The following is a 16,770-nucleotide window of genomic DNA, read 5'->3' on the forward strand; positions in this document are numbered from 1 at the left end:
CGCGTGAGCCGCGCGCTGCTGCTCGCAGTCCCCGGTGGCGGCGGCGGTGAGCGGGGCCCGGGGGAGCGCGGCGGCACCGAGGGGACACCCGGGGCTGTGGGGGACACCCGGGGCTGTGGGGGGCACACCGCGGGGCTGTGGGGGACACCCGGGGCTGTGGGGGACACCCGGGGCTGTGGGGGACACCCGGGGCTGTGGGGGGCACACCGCGGGGCTGTGGGGACACCCGGGGCTGTGGGGGACACACCGCGGGGCTGTGGGGGACACCCGGGGCTGTGGGGGACACCGGCGGCGCTGAGGGGACACCCGGGGCTGTGGGGGACACACCGCGGGGCTGTGGGGGACACACCGCGGGGCTGTGGGGGACACCCGCGGCTGTGGGGGACACCCGGGGCTGTGGGGGACACACCGCGGGGCTGTGGGGGACACACCGCGGGGCTGTGGGGGACACACCGCGGGGCTGTGGGGGGCACACCGCGGGGCTGTGGGGGGCACACCGCGGGGCTGTGGGGGACACCCGGGGCTGTGGGGGACACCGGCGGCACCGAGGGGACACCCGGGGCTGTGGGGGGCACCCGGGGCTGTGGGGGACACCGCGGGGCTGTGGGGGACACACCGCGGGGCTGTGGGGGACACACCGCGGGGCTGTGGGGGACACCGGCGGCGCTGTGGGGGACACACCGCGGGGCTGTGGGGGACACACCGCGGGGCTGTGGGGGGCACACCGCGGGGCTGTGGGGGGCACACCGCGGGGCTGTGGGGGACACACCGCGGGGCTGTGGGGGGCACACCGCGGGGCTGTGGGGGGACACCGCGGGGCTGTGGGGGACACCCGGGGCTGTGGGGGACACACCCCGGGGCTGTGGGGGGCACACCGCGGGGCTGTGGGGGGCACACCGCGGGGCTGTGGGGGGCACACCGCGGGGCTGTGGGGGGCACACCGCGGGGCTCTCGGGCTTGTGAGGGAAGCCCAGCGCGGAGGGCGGGCGGGCCCGCGGGTGGCAGCGCTCCGTGAGGGCCGCGGGGCTGTTTGGCTCCGCGGGGCTCCGCGGGGCTGCGCGGGCGGTGGCGGCCGCCGGAATCGGCTCCGTTCCGCGCTGTGCCACAAGCCGGGAGCGGCACCGGAGAGGGAGACAGCGATGGGTTAGCGCGGAGCTGGGCGCTCGGGGTGTTCGGCAAGTCAGAACACCCCCGGTCGGGAAATTTTTGCCGTTTGTACGTCTCGGTAAAGCGAGGCATTAGTGTTCGGTGGCTGTAAGTGGCACGGTTCTCTTGTTAATTAACATTCGGGTTTGTCTTCTGTTAATTATTGCCATGCTCGGTCTTTCTCGGTTCTTGGCTCGGTGGTCGTGCTGGAATTCCCTTTTCCTCAGTGACAGCCGATTTCACCACCGTTGGCTTCATTATTTTCTTCCTCATCTCAGGAGTTCTGCCAGATAGCCCATAAATACTGCATTCCTCGTGTCCTTTTTTCCCAAATTTTCTTGCCTCCCCCGAGGTCTCAGGTCATTATTAAACGCGTGCCACCAAACCTTGGCCGTAAATTGGTTTTTGTGCCCTCCAGCAGCTCCCCGAGCTCTTAGCAGAGTCTTTCCTTTGGGTTTAAAACAAACATTTTTGGTCCACCATAAATCAACTCCCGCGCAGCTTTACTCAAAAACAGCACATTAAGTGTTTGCACTGAAAAAAATGGGTGTGAAATAGATTTATTTTGATTTCTTCTTGTTTATTTGTGGGGTTTGTCAGCGTCTCCTTCTTTTACAGAGGGAGTTTTTTTTTAACTCAAATGGGTGATGAAAAGGATTCTTGGAAAGTGAAGACTTTAGATGAGATTCTCCAGGAGAAGAAACGAAGGAAGGAGCAAGAGGAGAAGGCAGAGATCAAACGTATGAAAAATGTAAGCTGCCCTTTGGGGCTCATTTGAATGGATTTATTTGCTTTATTTATAGAAAACTGCATTTTAATGGGGTGCATTGCCTGTATCCTGATTTTCTGGTGATTTTCCTGATTTTCTCATGCTCTGTTAGCTGAAGTCTTTTCTGTGTGGTCTCTAATTGCAAAGTTGAACAAAACTATGATGCTTTGTGAAGATTTCATTGGTCTTGCATTATATTCTGTGCTTTGTTATTGCTCAGAAAAGAGAAATAAATTAATGTATTTAATAATTTAAATTTAGATAATTATATATAATTATATACAGTAATTAATGTTTAAATAAAATAAATAGGTTAATTTTAAATAAATAAACATATATATATAAAAATAATCAACTGGGACTTGCAGTCCAAGGAACAACTTTTAAAGATTTTAACGAAGAATGGGTTAAAACCATGGGTTTGGAATCACTTTTATCTTGCTGTTTGGTTATTGGTCAGAATTATTATTATTTAGTTATTGGTCCAAAAAGAGAAATAAATTAATGTAGTTAATAATTTAAATTTAGATAATTATATATAATTATATACAGTAATTAATGTTTAAATAAATTAAATAGGTTAATTTCAAATAAATAAACATATATATATAAAAATAATCAACTGGGACTTGCAGTCCAAGGAACAACTTTTAAAGATTTTAATGAAGAATGGGTTAAAACCATGGGTTTGGAATCACTTTTATCTTGCTGTTTGGTTCTTGGTCAGAATTATTATTATTTAGTTATTGGTCCAAAAAGAGAAATAAATTAATGTAGTTAATAATTTAAATATATGTAATTATGTATAATAATTAATGTTCGTATAACTTAAATAGATTAATTAAAATAAATTTTAAAAATAAATATATATAAATAAATAAAAATAAAGTCATCAACTGGGGCTTGCAGTTCAAGGAACAACTTTTAAAGATTTTAATGAAGAATGGGTTAAAACCATGGGTTTGGAATCACTTTTATCTTGCTGTTTGGTTATTGGTCAGAATTATTATTATTTAGTTATTGGTCAGAGAAGATAAATTAATGTAGCTAATAATTTAAATTTATATAATTATATTCAGTAATTAATGTTTAAATAAATTCATTTTAAAGAAATAAAACCATATAAATATGTATAAATAAAGTAATCGGCTGGGCCTTGCATTCAAGGAACAGCTTTTAAAGATTTTTTGGAAGAATGGGTTAAAACCATGGGTTTGGAATCACTTTTATCTTGCTGTTTGGTTTTGTACAGCTGCGTACAAAATAATTATTGCAGGAAAAAACCACACAATAGTTAGTGCCCTCCTCCTCAGTGTTTAATTTTGTCTAATTATGTCAAATTAGTGCAGCTCTAATAAAGTGCTGCTGTCATAAAGCAGTGGATTTCACAGGGGTGACCAGTCCAGGCTGAATTTTTGAGCCAGCAGTGGAAGATTTCAGTAATATGGAATTATTTTCCTGTTGAGCCATACAAATAAATGGGTTTTCCCCTCTGCTGTGGTTCCCTCAGTCAGATGACAGGGATTCCAAGAGGGATTCTCTTGAAGAGGGGGAGCTGAGAGACCATCGCATGGAAATCACCATCAGGAACTCACCTTACAGGAGAGAAGACTCCATGGAAGACAGGTAAGGGTGAGGAAATAAAAAGAGAAGAAAGTTCCTGAAATTAACCTTTCAGCGTCCCGAGAAGAGGGTTTCAAATATCTGAAGGGAAAATCAGTTCTTTTTCAGTGTGCAGAAGTGGAAATCCTTTTTCTAGAACACCCCAGGGTAACTTTTTGAAGCGCTGGTTAAGACTTAACTGTGTTGTGTTCCAGTTTTGATTTATTGTGGAAACTCAGTATAAAATGGGGATCTTTTCCACACAAGGAAATCTGATTTCCTCTGTCACCTCCCTGAATTTATTAAACCCCCTGAGTTAATTCCTGTCCTGCCTTTCAGGGGAGAAGAAGATGATTCCTTGGCTATCAAACCACCCCAGCAAATGTCCCGGAAAGAAAAAACCCATCACAGGAAAGATGAGAAGAGGAAAGAGAAACGCAGGCACAGGAGTCACTCTGCAGAAGGTGCTTCTTGCCACTCTTGGAACTTTCTCCTTTCTGGGAGTAGAGTAAATAACAATAACTCAGACTGAAGGAAACACAGCAGGTGGATAAGACAGAGGAATTTAAACTGTTATTGTTTCTTTGGCTGTGTTTAGGGCCCTTAGGGGATTGACAGGGGTGTGAACATGGTTGAGAGGACAGAAATCGCTTTGAGACAGGGACACTGAGGTCACTTTTACTCCTTGAAGCCTGATAAGATTCTCTCTGGCTTCACTGAGTGAAAGACCTCTGATCTTTGTACCTGCCAAGGAAAAAAATATCCTTCTTAGAGACATTCCCATTGTCTTCCTCTCAATTGCAACAATTTTTTACTTTAGTACAAATATTAATGCAAAATCTTACAGACTTTGGGCTTTCCAAACCCCTTTCAGAACGGGATTTTCCCTTTAAGGAAACAACAGAGGTCATGGCAACAGTTCCCATCAGTTTCACCCCCTAAGTTTTGCTTCTGGTGGTTATTTTGAGCAGTAACACTCGGAAATTGATTTCTGTTTGTTCAAGGGAAGCATGCCAGAGTGAAAGAGAAAGAACGGGAGCATGAGCGTAGGAAGAGACATAGAGAAGAGCAGGATAAAGCCCGGCGTGAATGGGAGAGACAGAAACGGAGAGAGATGGCAAGGGAGCATTCCAGGAGGGAGAGGTACATCCATCCCTCCCTCCCCTGGGGAGGGACATCAGCAGCTGCCTCCTCTGAGCATTTCTTGTTGTGAAATGACCAAAAAAAAAAAATCCACAGTGAAAACTTGTCTGTGCTCCTGGGAATGTGTTGTCTGATGGGAAATGTGTTCTTTGCTTCAATTATTTTTAAGTGATTTATTACCATGGGTATTCCAGGTGAATTCACTGCCAGTGGTTCACTGTAATAAAAAGATTGGATGGTCTTAAGAGGTTTTTTCCAGCCTAAAAAAATAAGTACAAACCAGATTTGCACAGGAGATTAATTATCTAGATTATCAGGGGATTAATTAACTGGACTGACTTAATTTCTGCTTAAATCCTGATAGGGTGGGGGACTCCTGCTCTGGGTCTTTTAAACCTGTTTTTTAAAGGATCAGCTGAAAAACTCCACCTGTTTCTGACTGATGCACAACTGGGTGTGTTGATAAGTTGAGTTTAGTGGTTTGGTGCTGTAAACCAGTTTTCCTTCTTTTCACGAGCTGAATTTGTAACAAAAATTATTTTCCAGAGATCGTCTGGAGCAACTGGAGAGAGAAAGGGAAAGAAAAATCCGGGAGCAGCAGAAGGAACAGAGGGAGCAAAAGGAGCGAGAGAGGAGAGCTGAGGAGAGGAGGAAGGAGAGGGAAGCCAGGAGAGAAGGTGACTCCCTCTGCATAAATCTTCTTCATCTTTACTATCACTTTCCTACCTGGTGACACAGTGGTGCAATGGAGGGATAGAAAGTGGTTTTTGTTAAAGCAGTGCCAGAATTTTTAAAAAATTCAAGTGGGGAGGCCTTGGACATGGAAGGGAAAAGGAAATTTAAGTTTTACATGGGGAGATAAAACAATGTGATGATATTAAGTGCCTTAAATATCCTGAGAAGTTGGTCAGTCAGTGAGTCTTTGCCTCTCCCTGTCAGGGAGATTTCCTATAAAAACAAAGACTTCTGCAGGTGCCACTGTGTGCACCCAGCACAGTCCCAGTGGTTCTGAACTCTTTGGCTGAGTCTAACTCAGTTTGATAGAGGTTGAAACCTCAAAATTCAATGTTTTAAGGATTTGGGGGAATTAATTGCAAAGAGGGAGAGGTCATGTAAGTACTCCAGGCATGGGAAATGCTGCAGTGGGAGTCAGGTGGGAGGATCTGTGCCTGAGCAGTTTAAGTTCTGCACTTGAACTCTTTGCACAGCGTGTTGGGTGTTTGCAGTCTCAGCTCAGATCATTTTTGGTTCAAGGATCTCTGTCCCAGCTTTCAGAGGTAAAAATCAGAGCCAATTCCTGTGATCAGGTGAAAAAGATTCAAGAATAGCAGAACAAACCATATTTTTTGCTTTCTCTTTCTTGCTCAGCTCATACCAAACAGCTCCTTTTTGTGCTTGTCTTTATGCTGATAGTGCTCAATCTGTGTAACCTTTCATTTAATTGGTTTTATTGTTCTGAATGTTCTGTCAGCTCCTTCTAAACCTCAGCTGGTTTTATTCTTTTACATATTTTCCACTTCTTTCTCTGGCATTAATGCTTTAGAATCAGGGTGTTTACTGTGTAACATACAGGGCAGCTTGCTTCTGGTTTTAAGTGTGGCAGCAGCTTTCTCTAAGCAGCACAAATCCATATTTTATTTGAGATAAATCAAAGCCCTTCATTCTCCCAGATTTAAGTAGGTTCCTCTCCCACTCTTCCCCATTACCCTGTTAAAAAAAAAAAAAAAAAAAAAAAGAAAATCATTCCAATCAGGTGGCTGTGGCAGACAGGACAACTCTAATTAGGCAGATGTAACAATTTCTTGTGGTTTTGTTTTCCCTAGTTTCTGCACACCATAGAACAGTGAGGGAAGAATATGGAGACAAAGTAAAAATGAGACCCTGGAGTCGCAGCCCTTTGCGCCAGCAGAGAGACAAGCTTGAGCAAGGAGAGAGCAGGAAACCAGGTAGCATCTGCCACTCTACACTGTCTTGGGGGGCAGCAGGAGCTGGGCTGGGCTGGACTAAAAATTAATTTTTAGTCTCAACAAACATCCCAGGTGCTCAGTTAAAGTCTTGTCCAGCTCAGCCCCAGCGGCGTAACTCTGGAATCTTCACGAATATCTCTTTTCTAAAGCAGTGCTGGTTTTGCAGGAGATGCACAAGTGATAAATGGAATGGATTTAGGGGTAGGAGTAGCAATTGGAAAAGTTTCAAAATGAGTTACCCCGTTCAGTGGTGAAAGAAGCAGCTGACTGAATTTTTAAAATCCTGCAGTTGAATTGCTGTGCAGGTTAAAAAGGGATTGGTTACTCCAGCTCCAGTTGGATTTGGGGTTAGGAGCTAAACTACTTTAAAAAGTGACCTCACAGGGATCAATGTAAGCATCACTGATTCTGTCATCTTGAAGAAGAAATTACATTCTGAAGGCAGAGTTCTGCTTAGATGGTGAATTTTGTTTTCCAAGCCAGAAAATGATCCCCCCCGAAGGTTCTGGGGGTAGAGAACTTGCACAAGTGACATAAAAATGCCTTTATTTGAAGGAGGAAGGCTCTGTGTCTGCCATGCTAACGTGTGCACCTGTGAAAAGAAGTGTAGCCACTCAGAGCAGGCTGGAATCAGCTGGAATTCCAGGTGGAGGCAGGCAGCAAGGCCTGGGAAACTCCTGCCTCATCAACCACCAGGGATTTTTCATGGTGATCACTGCACTGGAGCAGTGAGCACTGACAGTAAGGGACCCTGTCCTGGTGATTCTTGTCACCATGGTGCTTTTTTTTCCCTTTCCCCCCCTGTTTTAATTCATCTTAGAAGACTTTAGGAACACATAATGTTTAAAAATCAGGTCAGTATTCCAAATATTCCATATTTTTGGCTGTTGATCCTGCACCACTGCAATTCAGAAAAGCTGTTTGTCATTGAGCAGAGTGAAATGATTATTTTTTTTTTTTTTAGTGCACTGAATTTCCAATACTGAATATTCAGCACTGATTTAATGCCAGCAGAAAGTGAAGCAGTTACGTGGGAATTCAGAGGCTTGGAAATTATACTCAATTAGCACTGTGTTTTTAATTTTCTGTGGTTTCAGCAGTAAAAGAAGAGAAACCAGAAGAGAGGGATCCTCTATCAGACTTGCAAGACATCAGTGACAGTGAGAGAAAAACCAGCTCAGCAGAGTCTTCCTCAGGTGATTGAATGCAATTTAGGAGCTGTAATTAATTGTACAGATGTAATTAATTTCTCTGCTGAGCAAACACTGTAAGTGTTAAGTGCCTGATTATTCCTGGACAGAATCTGGATCAGGCTCAGAAGAGGAGGAGGAAGAGTCCAGCAGTGAAGGCTCTGAGGAAGAGGGAGAGGAAGAGGAGGAGGAGGAGGAGACAGGAAGCAATTCTGAGGAAGTGTCTGAGCAGTCAGCAGGTGAGGATATCACCAAGCAGGGCCTACAGGGGTGTGTGATTTTCTTTTTTTCCTCATCCTGTGTTGTTTTATTTGAACATTTTCCTTTTCTCTTAGTCTAGGCTAGGCTGAGACCTCACAGGTCAAGATAACTAAAAAGAAAAAACCCAAGTACAAGTCCTATTCTATCCTTTTGTGTAGAGGTAATACCAATTCTTCATCTAAGAAGCCAGATCAGAAACCTGAAAGGCATTTTTGTCTCCCTGACTTGTCAGCAGTTCAGGTGGTTCTGTAACACATCAGATACTCTGCAGAGCACAATTTGCACTTCTTTGGGGGGTGGTGAAATCCAAATGTCTTGTCACTTTGAATTATTTTCTGTTGCAAATTATAGAATTTTTTTCCAAATGAATAAGTGTAATAACATAAAGTTCAGTATAGAAGTCTGAGTGCAGCTGTTCTTGTCATTAATTAGTAAAGAAAAGACAAGAGCAGGCTCTGATGGCTGGATGTTTTTCTTTAAAATCAATTACAGTTAATAAGGAAATATTAATAATTTATTTACCTGCCCACATCCCAGTTCTCAGAGAATTGGTAAGAGTTGTGTTCCCTGTTGGAAGTATTTGTTATCTGGGTGCAGCAGAAGTTCTTGGTCACTGACAGTGCAGAAGCCTGGTGAGATAGGAGAGGATTTCAGCAGGGATTTGCCTCCCAAGGAGCTGCAGAAATGTGGATTTTTTCCAATCAAACTGGTTCTGTTTTGCAGAGGAGGTGAGCGAAGAGGAAATGAGTGAAGAGGAGGAACGGGAGAATGGAAACCACATCCCAGTTGGTACAATGCAAATACTGAATGTTTTAAAGAAGTGTTTGGCTGAGGTTTTTTTTGCAGCTAAATAAATCTATTTCTACAAGTATTTAAAAGATTAAAATGCTATTCTCATGTCAAACTCAGAAATTCCTTGAAATCTGCTCCAGGCTTTATGTGTAGAGGGAATCAGTCTAATTGGCTGATGTTTCCTTCTCTTTCATTTTGTGTTCTTTTGTCCTGTCCTCTCATCAAAATCAGAGAATGAGACCCAGAATGAGGATGAGACATCCTGGGTCAGTTTTCTCTTTCATTCTGGTGTAAAGATTTATTTTTCTGACCTGCTGCATTAACACTGGAAACTGTAGATGAATTCTTGAAAGCATCACCTTTGCCAAGAGGAGAAATTTGGCTTCTCCACCATCCTTTGCCATGCAGTGCTCGATGTCACCACCTTTATTTGCCTAAAGCTGAGTTTAATTGCTCCAGACAGCTCCTCTTTCCACGACTGATTCTGACTTTTTAAGTTCCAGAGTCGAGGTTTGACCGGGATTCTGCAGGGAGTGAGGTGGAGGAGGAGGAGGTCGGGGAGGGGTCCCCTCATTCCAATGCCATGACAGAAGGGGAATACATTCCTGATTCTCCAGCTTCCTCCCCCATCGAGCTGAAACAAGAGCTTCCCAAGTATCTTCCTGCCCTCCAGGTAGGAGATCACCCTCTTAAATGTAGATAAGAATGTAATTATATCATTGATATCTGTTACCTTGGTATTGCTGTCTGAAAATAGATCCTTGTGAGAGGAGAGTTCTGTTTTCATAAAGAGAAACTGGTTATTCTTTATGTATCCAACAGAAAAGTGTAGAAATACTAATAAAAATCAGATTTTTACTAATTATGTGAAAGGTGCTGAGTTGCTGCCTTTGCCTTTGTGTTTCAGATTATTCTATGCCAAAGTGAATGGAATAATTTAGTTAATCTGCTGAAACACAGGCTCTGTCCAGGATTCCGTTAGAAACTATGAAAAACAAACCCCAAAGATACCTTTCTCATATGGTTTATAGCTGAATTCTTCTGGTAAATTTTAGCTGTGAAATTGCTGAAGTTTTTGAAAAAGCAAAACCTTCCCCCAGATGCTGGAGGAGTAAGTGTTGTCCCTGTGTTTTTGCAGGGATGTCGCAGCGTGGAGGAATTCCAGTGTTTGAACCGGATTGAAGAAGGAACCTATGGTGTGGTGTACAGGGCAAAGGACAAAAAGACTGGTGGGTATCAGTGCCTTCCACTTCCTTCAGGGTATTTAGGGCTGCAAATTATCATTCTGCATTTTTCAGTGATGAACAAAATCTATTTAAAATATTTCTTTACCAGCAAGCTGCTCGTTTTCAAGGCAAAACAGCACAGATAATTAAATATTAAATCAGTGAGAGAACACCTGTTAATGTGAATTATTAACTTTGTGATGGGAAATGTGTTTCCTTTGCAGATGAAATTGTGGCTCTGAAGCGACTGAAAATGGAAAAGGAGAAGGAAGGTTTTCCCATTACTTCTCTGAGAGAAATAAATACAATTCTGAAAGCACAGCACCTGAATATTGTCACTGTCAGAGTAAGGCTGCAGTCTTTTATGTCTGAAGTACTTTTGTTGTTGAAATACTCCTCTTGACTTTTAAATACAAAAATAGCAGCAGCCCTGGCAGATCTTGCTTCTGTGAAAAGTTGTGTGCTGCTCATAAGGCTGTAGAGACATCACTGTCCGCACAATCTGATGTTTAACAAAAAAAATTAGCTGTTTTTTAATAAAAAAATACATTTTCTAAGGATTTTACCAATGGCAGCCTCCATCCTCTTGCCAGTACATTTCTAAAACTGATTTTGGATGCTTTTTAAACACCATTTGTAGGTTTTGCTCATGTGGTTCTGTGTTGCAGGAGATCGTTGTGGGCAGTAACATGGATAAAATCTACATTGTGATGAACTATGTGGAACACGACCTCAAGAGCCTGATGGAAACAATGAAACAGCCTTTCCTGCCAGGTACTGCTTGCCACAGTGCCCTGGAATTCTCAGAGCCGGAAAAGTGGCCAACACAAATGGCCCTGCTGGCTTTGGGCAGTGCCATGTGTTGCTTTGGAATGTCCTGTGTTCCTTGGAACTGAGACTTCCTGGCTTTTTCTGTTTGCTCTGTAAAACCTGACCCAAATTAAGGTGTTGGCTGATCCTCGTGGTGATAGCTGGTGATGAATCCAGTTTGTGTGTGCAACTGGGAGAGTTTCCCCTGTGCTGAACTGGAAAAGAACACTAGGCTTTCGTTTTGGCTGCTTCCTATGAGAGACAATAATTTCTGAGCATAATTTGGATGAATTCCAGCTGCCCAAATGAATTTTGCTGTTCTGTGACACATTTTTATGGTGCAGGCTATACTGTGCTTTTAACTTGCCACTCCTTCCTGCCCCCTTCCCTGTTCTCCAAACAAACAAACCACAAATTAAAGGTAGATTTATTTTCTTCAATGCATTTTTTATCATTCCAGGGGAAGTGAAGACTTTGATGATTCAGTTACTACGAGGGGTCAAACACCTCCATGACAACTGGATCCTTCACAGAGACTTGAAAACTTCCAACCTGCTGCTCAGTCATTCAGGCATTTTAAAAGTAAGAATTAGGAAAAAAACTGAGGAAATCAGGACAAATTCTGTGCTGCAGAGTTATAGCTGTACCTAAAGTTCTGTGCAATGGCCATCATGACATTGGTGGTGAATGAGCAGAGCTGGAAATGTTGCTTATTTTCCTTTCAGGTTGGAGATTTTGGATTAGCCAGGGAATATGGGTCTCCCCTGAAGCCCTACACCCCTGTGGTTGTGACCCTGTGGTACAGAGCTCCAGAGCTGTTGCTTGGAGCAAAGGTGAGTTCCTCCTTCTCCTCCTGGCTGCTGGAGCAGTGACTGCAGCCTGACTGTATTTTATAAATCACGATTAAAGTGTGAGCATGCTTGGGTCTGTATACTGATTCATAGCTGGAAATCCTGAATATTCAGTATTATTCCTCCTAATGACATCTAAAACCCTTCCATCCTCCCCACACACAGGGTTGGATGGGTGACAGATGGATTTTTTCCCCTTGGAATGCTGACGTGGTCAGTGCTGATGGACTTCTCATGAATTGTGGCAAAATGTCACCTTTGGCAGCTGGATTTTAAATGCCTTTTTAAATTGGTCTAAAACCTGTGACATCTGAGAGCAGAACAAGACACTGGCACAATTCTAGAACGTTCCCTGCTGGTAACTGAAATCTGGGTGGCATCAGGGTTCTATAGGGCTGCAGTGGCAAGAGCCCTGCAAGAAAAAATACTGGTTTGTCAGCTGTGCTTTGTGAATGGAAAAGAGAGACATCAGTGTGGAGACTTCCACCTGTCATCCTGAAAGATTTGTGTACATTGGTATTGCTCATAATTCACAGTCATCAGTAATTTGAAATAATTACAGTTGAGACCTGGCCCTTGAATATGGGACTGGTTGTGTGTGTTCTGCTTAAAAAAACCCAAATAAATCCCCAGAAACCACAACGTCCCTCCAAATAACTCGGTGAAAATATCTTCCTGATTTTTCTGAGGTGTAACTTTATTTCCCTTCTTTTCAGGAATATTCCACAGCCATAGACATGTGGTCAGTGGGGTGTATTTTTGGGGAGCTGCTGACGCAGAAGCCGCTGTTCCCAGGGAAGTCAGAAATCGACCAGATTAACAAAGTTTTTAAGGTGATTTTTAAAATATTTTGGGATTTTGACTAGTTTTAGAAACAGGAGCATTGGAGTAGTGCCTGTTGTTCCTTAACAGAGACTCAGCCTCAGTAAAAAGTTATTTAATTTGCTTTACCACACTTTGAATAGGCTGAGACCACGATTTGTTGTGTCTGTTTTCTCTGGATACTTCCCAGCTCCTAATGAATAAATAAAGGATTGCACTCTGAGTTTATTAAAGAGATATTTTAATTTACAGGATCTGGGTACTCCCAGTGAAAAGATCTGGCCTGGTTACAACGAGCTGCCAGCAGTGAAGAAAATGACCTTCACAGAATATCCCTACAACAACCTGCGCAAGAGATTTGGGGCTCTGCTCTCTGACCAGGGCTTTGACCTGATGAACAAGTGGGTGCCAAATTCCAGGGGATCCTTGGGAATCTGTTGGCAGGAAAACAATTTTCTGTGTTGTGAAAGGTTTATAAAATCAAGCCCAGGCTGTGCAGTTAAACTGTGTTAATAGAATGTCTAAAACCTCTCTTGAAATAGCAAAAATTGTAAAATATTCTCATGGGATTGCTCTGGATCCCTTTGGAGCTTTTATCTGTCTATCCAAGGGTCTGAGATATCCAGTGCTTTACAACTTTGGGAGCAGATCCCTGCAGAAGCTGCTTGGATGTGTAGTTCCAGCTGCTGTCCCATAAATTCCAGGTTCATGGAGGATCCTACCCTAAAAATCAACTCTGTTAGATAATGTGTCAGCAATCATTAACAGAATTATACCCAATTAATAGAATTGCACCTAATACCCAGTCATAGAATATACAAAATTAATAGAATTATACATAACACCCAATTAATAGAATTATACCCAATACCCAGTCATAGAAATATACCTAATACCCAGTAATAAAATTATATCCAATACTAGCAATTAAATTAAAGCAAATTAATAGAATTATACCCTGTTAATAGAATTACACCCAATGTCCAGTAACAAAATGATACCAAAGTAATAGAATTATACCCAATACCCAGTAATAAAATGATACCAAATCAATAGAATTGTACCCAATAATAAAATTATACCAAAGTAATCAATTATACCAAATGTCCAGTAAGCAAATGATACCAAAGTCATAGAATCATACCCAATGTCTATTAATGAAATTATACCAAATTAATAGAATTATACCCAGTGTCCAGTTATAAAATGACACCAAATTAATACCCAATGTCCAGTAATAAAATTATACCAAAGTAATCAATTATACCAAATGTCCAGTAAGCAAATGATACCAAAGTCATAGAATCATACCCAATGTCTATTAATGAAATTATACCAAATTAATAGAATCCTACCCAATGTCCAGTAATAAAATTATACCAAATTAATAGAATTATACCCAGTGTCCAGTTATAAAATGACACCAAATTAATACCCAATGTCCAGTAATAAAATTATACCAAAGTAATAAATTATACCAAATGTCCAGTAAGAAAATGATACCAAAGTCATAGAATCATACCCAATGTCCAGTAATAAAATTATACCAAATTAATACCCAATGTCCAGTAATAAAATGTACCAAATTAATAGAATTATACCAAATACCCAGTAATAAAATGATACCAAAGGAATAGAATTATACCCAATACCATGAATAGAATCAAAACCATTGAACAGAATTATACCCAATACCCACTCACAGAATTACAACTAACAGAATTGCACCAAATTAATAGAATTACACCCAACACCAGTAATAGAATCATCCCCAATACCCAGTGCCAGAATTCTCTTGAACATCACAAAACCCTCAACCTCATTCCTGAACAACTTGACAATTTTGGGGGGCTAAAATGTCCCTTTTTTCCGTGCCCCTTGGCAGCTTCCTGACGTACTACCCGGCGCGGCGCATCACGGCGGAGGACGGGCTGAAGCACGAGTACTTCCGAGAGACCCCGCTGCCCATCGACCCCTCCATGTTCCCCACCTGGCCAGCCAAGAGTGAGCAGCAGAGGGTCAAGAGGGGCACCAGCCCCCGGCCCCCCGAGGGAGGGCTGGGCTACAGCCAGCTGGTGAGTGTGGCACAGGGCAGAGCCTGCCCTGGGCTGGGCTTTGCTTGGGATCCTGAGGGAGGGAGAGTCCAGCTTTCCTTCCCAAAGTCAGTGCTGGTGAGTGTGGCACAGGGCAGAGCCTGCCCTGGCCTGGGCTTTGCTTGGGATCCTGAGGGAGGGAGAGTCCAGCTTTCCTTCCCAAAGTCAGTGCTGGTGAGTGTGGCACAGGGCAGAGCCTGCCCTGGGCTGGGCTTTGCTTGGGATCCTGAGGGAGGGAGAGTCCAGCTTTCCTTCCCAAAGTCAGTGCTGGTGAGTGTGGCACAGCTCCAGAGCCTGCCCTGGAGCAGTCCAGCTTTCCTTCCCAAAGCCCAGGGAGAGTCCAGCTTTCCTTCCCAAAGTCAGTGCTGGTGAATGTGGCACAGGGCAGAGCCTCAGCTGGGGCTGGGCTTTGCTTGGGATCCTGAGATTCACCTGCACTGCCAGGGAAAGTCCAGCTTTCCTTCCCAAAGCCCAGGGAAAGTCCAGCTTTCCTTCCCAAAGCCCGACAGTGCAGCTTTCCTTCCCAAAATCAGTGCTGGTGACTGTGGCATGGGGCAGAGCCTGCCCTGGGCATTTGTTGGGATCCTGAGATTCATTCACCTGCACTGGTAAGGGAGAGTCCAGCTTTCCTTCCCAAAGCCCAGGGAAAGTCCAGCTTTCCTTCCCAAAATCAGCCCAGCTCCAGAGCCTCCCCTGGGGCTGGGCTTTACTTGGGATCCTGAGATTGACCTGGCCTGGCAGGGAAGGTCCAGCTTCCCTTCCCAAAGGCCAGTGCTGCTGAGGTGGGCACTGGAATTGTCTGCCCAGGGAGTGGAGTCCCTGTCCCTGGAGGGGTTTAACGAAGCCTGGACATGGCACTCAGTGCCAGGGTTTAGTTGATGAGGAGGTGTTGGGGTCCTTAGGTTGGACTTGGTGATCTCGAAGGTCTTTTCCAAGCTGGTTCATTCTGGGATTCTGAGTGTGGCACAGCTCCAGAGCCTCACCTGGGGCTGGGATCCTGAGATTCACCTGGCCTGGCAGGAAACGTCCAACTTTCCTTCCCAAAGGCCAGGGAAAGTCCAGCTTTCCTTCCCAGAGTCGGTGCCAGTTACTGCTCTGCTCCCAGGATCATTTCAAGGCACAATCAGAAAGAAATGTCTGGTTTATCCCAGTGCAGAGCAGTTTCTCCTTTGAAAATGTTCATTGTTTTACACCTTCAACAAAGCTGTTAAATTTGGGTTTGAAAAATCCACAGCCTGGTAAATGATGCAGGTCTTGGGGATAGAAACAGATGCCTTTTTCCAGTCTTGGAGAATTCCTAAAAGGCCAGGCTGGCTTCTCTTTGTGGGGATATCTGTGCTATCTGTGGAAGTTGTGCTGACCCCATAAGTATGGCAAGTTAGGCCCCTAATTCCAGAAAATTCTTATTACCAGTTCCATGGCTCGGCATGGCTGAAATGGCACTGTACTGTATTGTGGCCAATTTACAGTTTAATAATACAAAAAGTTGATTTTTTCGGGGTGGAAACACTGCCATGAAGGATGTGTGTTGGATTAGATGCTCAGTGAGTGAAGTTTACACTTGCTTATACCCATTTTTTATCTTTCTCATGCAAAGTGGTTACAGGAACTAGGAACACTCAAATGGCTTTTAGCAATGGCAAATTTTGAAATGGCAATATTTAAGGATTATGAATAACCCAGCATCAACCTTTACTGTGATGCCACTAAATCAGACATTTATTTCTCATCTTGAGATGCTTCATTTTTGTTGTTTAGATTTTTGGAGGGGTAAATGCAGCTGCCCAGCCCCTGATCAGTGCCCTGTGCTTGGTTTTCACAGGGTGATGATGACCTGAAGGACACAGGTTTCCATCTGACCACCACAAATCAAGGAGCATCTGCTGCAGGACCTGGCTTCAGCCTCAAGTTTTGAACTCAACATGAAAAAGGAGGAGGGGGGAAAGAAAAACCCCAAAAAGCAAAAAAACAACAACAAAAAAAAAGCACCATTCATGTGAGTGAGTGGATTTGAGTGCCCCAGTTCTGTTCTGTGTCAGGGGCACCAGATGTTTTTCCCTGTGAAAAAAACTCAAAGATTATCACAGATTCCAAGGCT

At 43.9% G+C, this 16,770-nt stretch overlaps 1 protein-coding gene across 5 annotated transcripts; it reads left to right on the forward strand.

Moving 5' to 3' along the window:
• Nucleotides 1–1,736: 1,736 nt before the first annotated feature.
• On the forward strand, nt 1,737–16,611 carry LOC137461894 (cyclin-dependent kinase 11B). 5 transcript variants are annotated; one of them, XM_068171713.1, is made up of 19 exons: nt 1,737–1,897; nt 3,426–3,541; nt 3,857–3,981; nt 4,522–4,660; nt 5,207–5,337; nt 6,484–6,606; nt 7,725–7,823; nt 7,928–8,056; nt 8,802–8,867; nt 9,368–9,543; nt 10,009–10,099; nt 10,321–10,442; nt 10,765–10,870; nt 11,367–11,488; nt 11,632–11,739; nt 12,474–12,590; nt 12,832–12,980; nt 14,465–14,654; nt 16,495–16,611. In XM_068171713.1, the coding sequence occupies exons 1-19, from the start codon at nt 1,787–1,789 to the stop codon at nt 16,585–16,587; spliced, it is 2,313 nt and encodes a 770-aa protein (XP_068027814.1). In that variant the 5' UTR covers nt 1,737–1,786; the 3' UTR covers nt 16,588–16,611. The 5 variants fall into 5 exon arrangements, with proteins under 5 accessions (XP_068027814.1, XP_068027816.1, XP_068027815.1 ...); XM_068171715.1 differs by having other exon boundaries at nt 9,374–9,543; XM_068171714.1 differs by having other exon boundaries at nt 7,728–7,823.
• Nucleotides 16,612–16,770: the final 159 nt, after the last annotated feature.

This window comes from Anomalospiza imberbis, chromosome 23 (assembly GCF_031753505.1).
Source record: "Anomalospiza imberbis isolate Cuckoo-Finch-1a 21T00152 chromosome 23, ASM3175350v1, whole genome shotgun sequence".
Classification (NCBI taxonomy): domain Eukaryota; kingdom Metazoa; phylum Chordata; class Aves; order Passeriformes; family Viduidae; genus Anomalospiza; species Anomalospiza imberbis.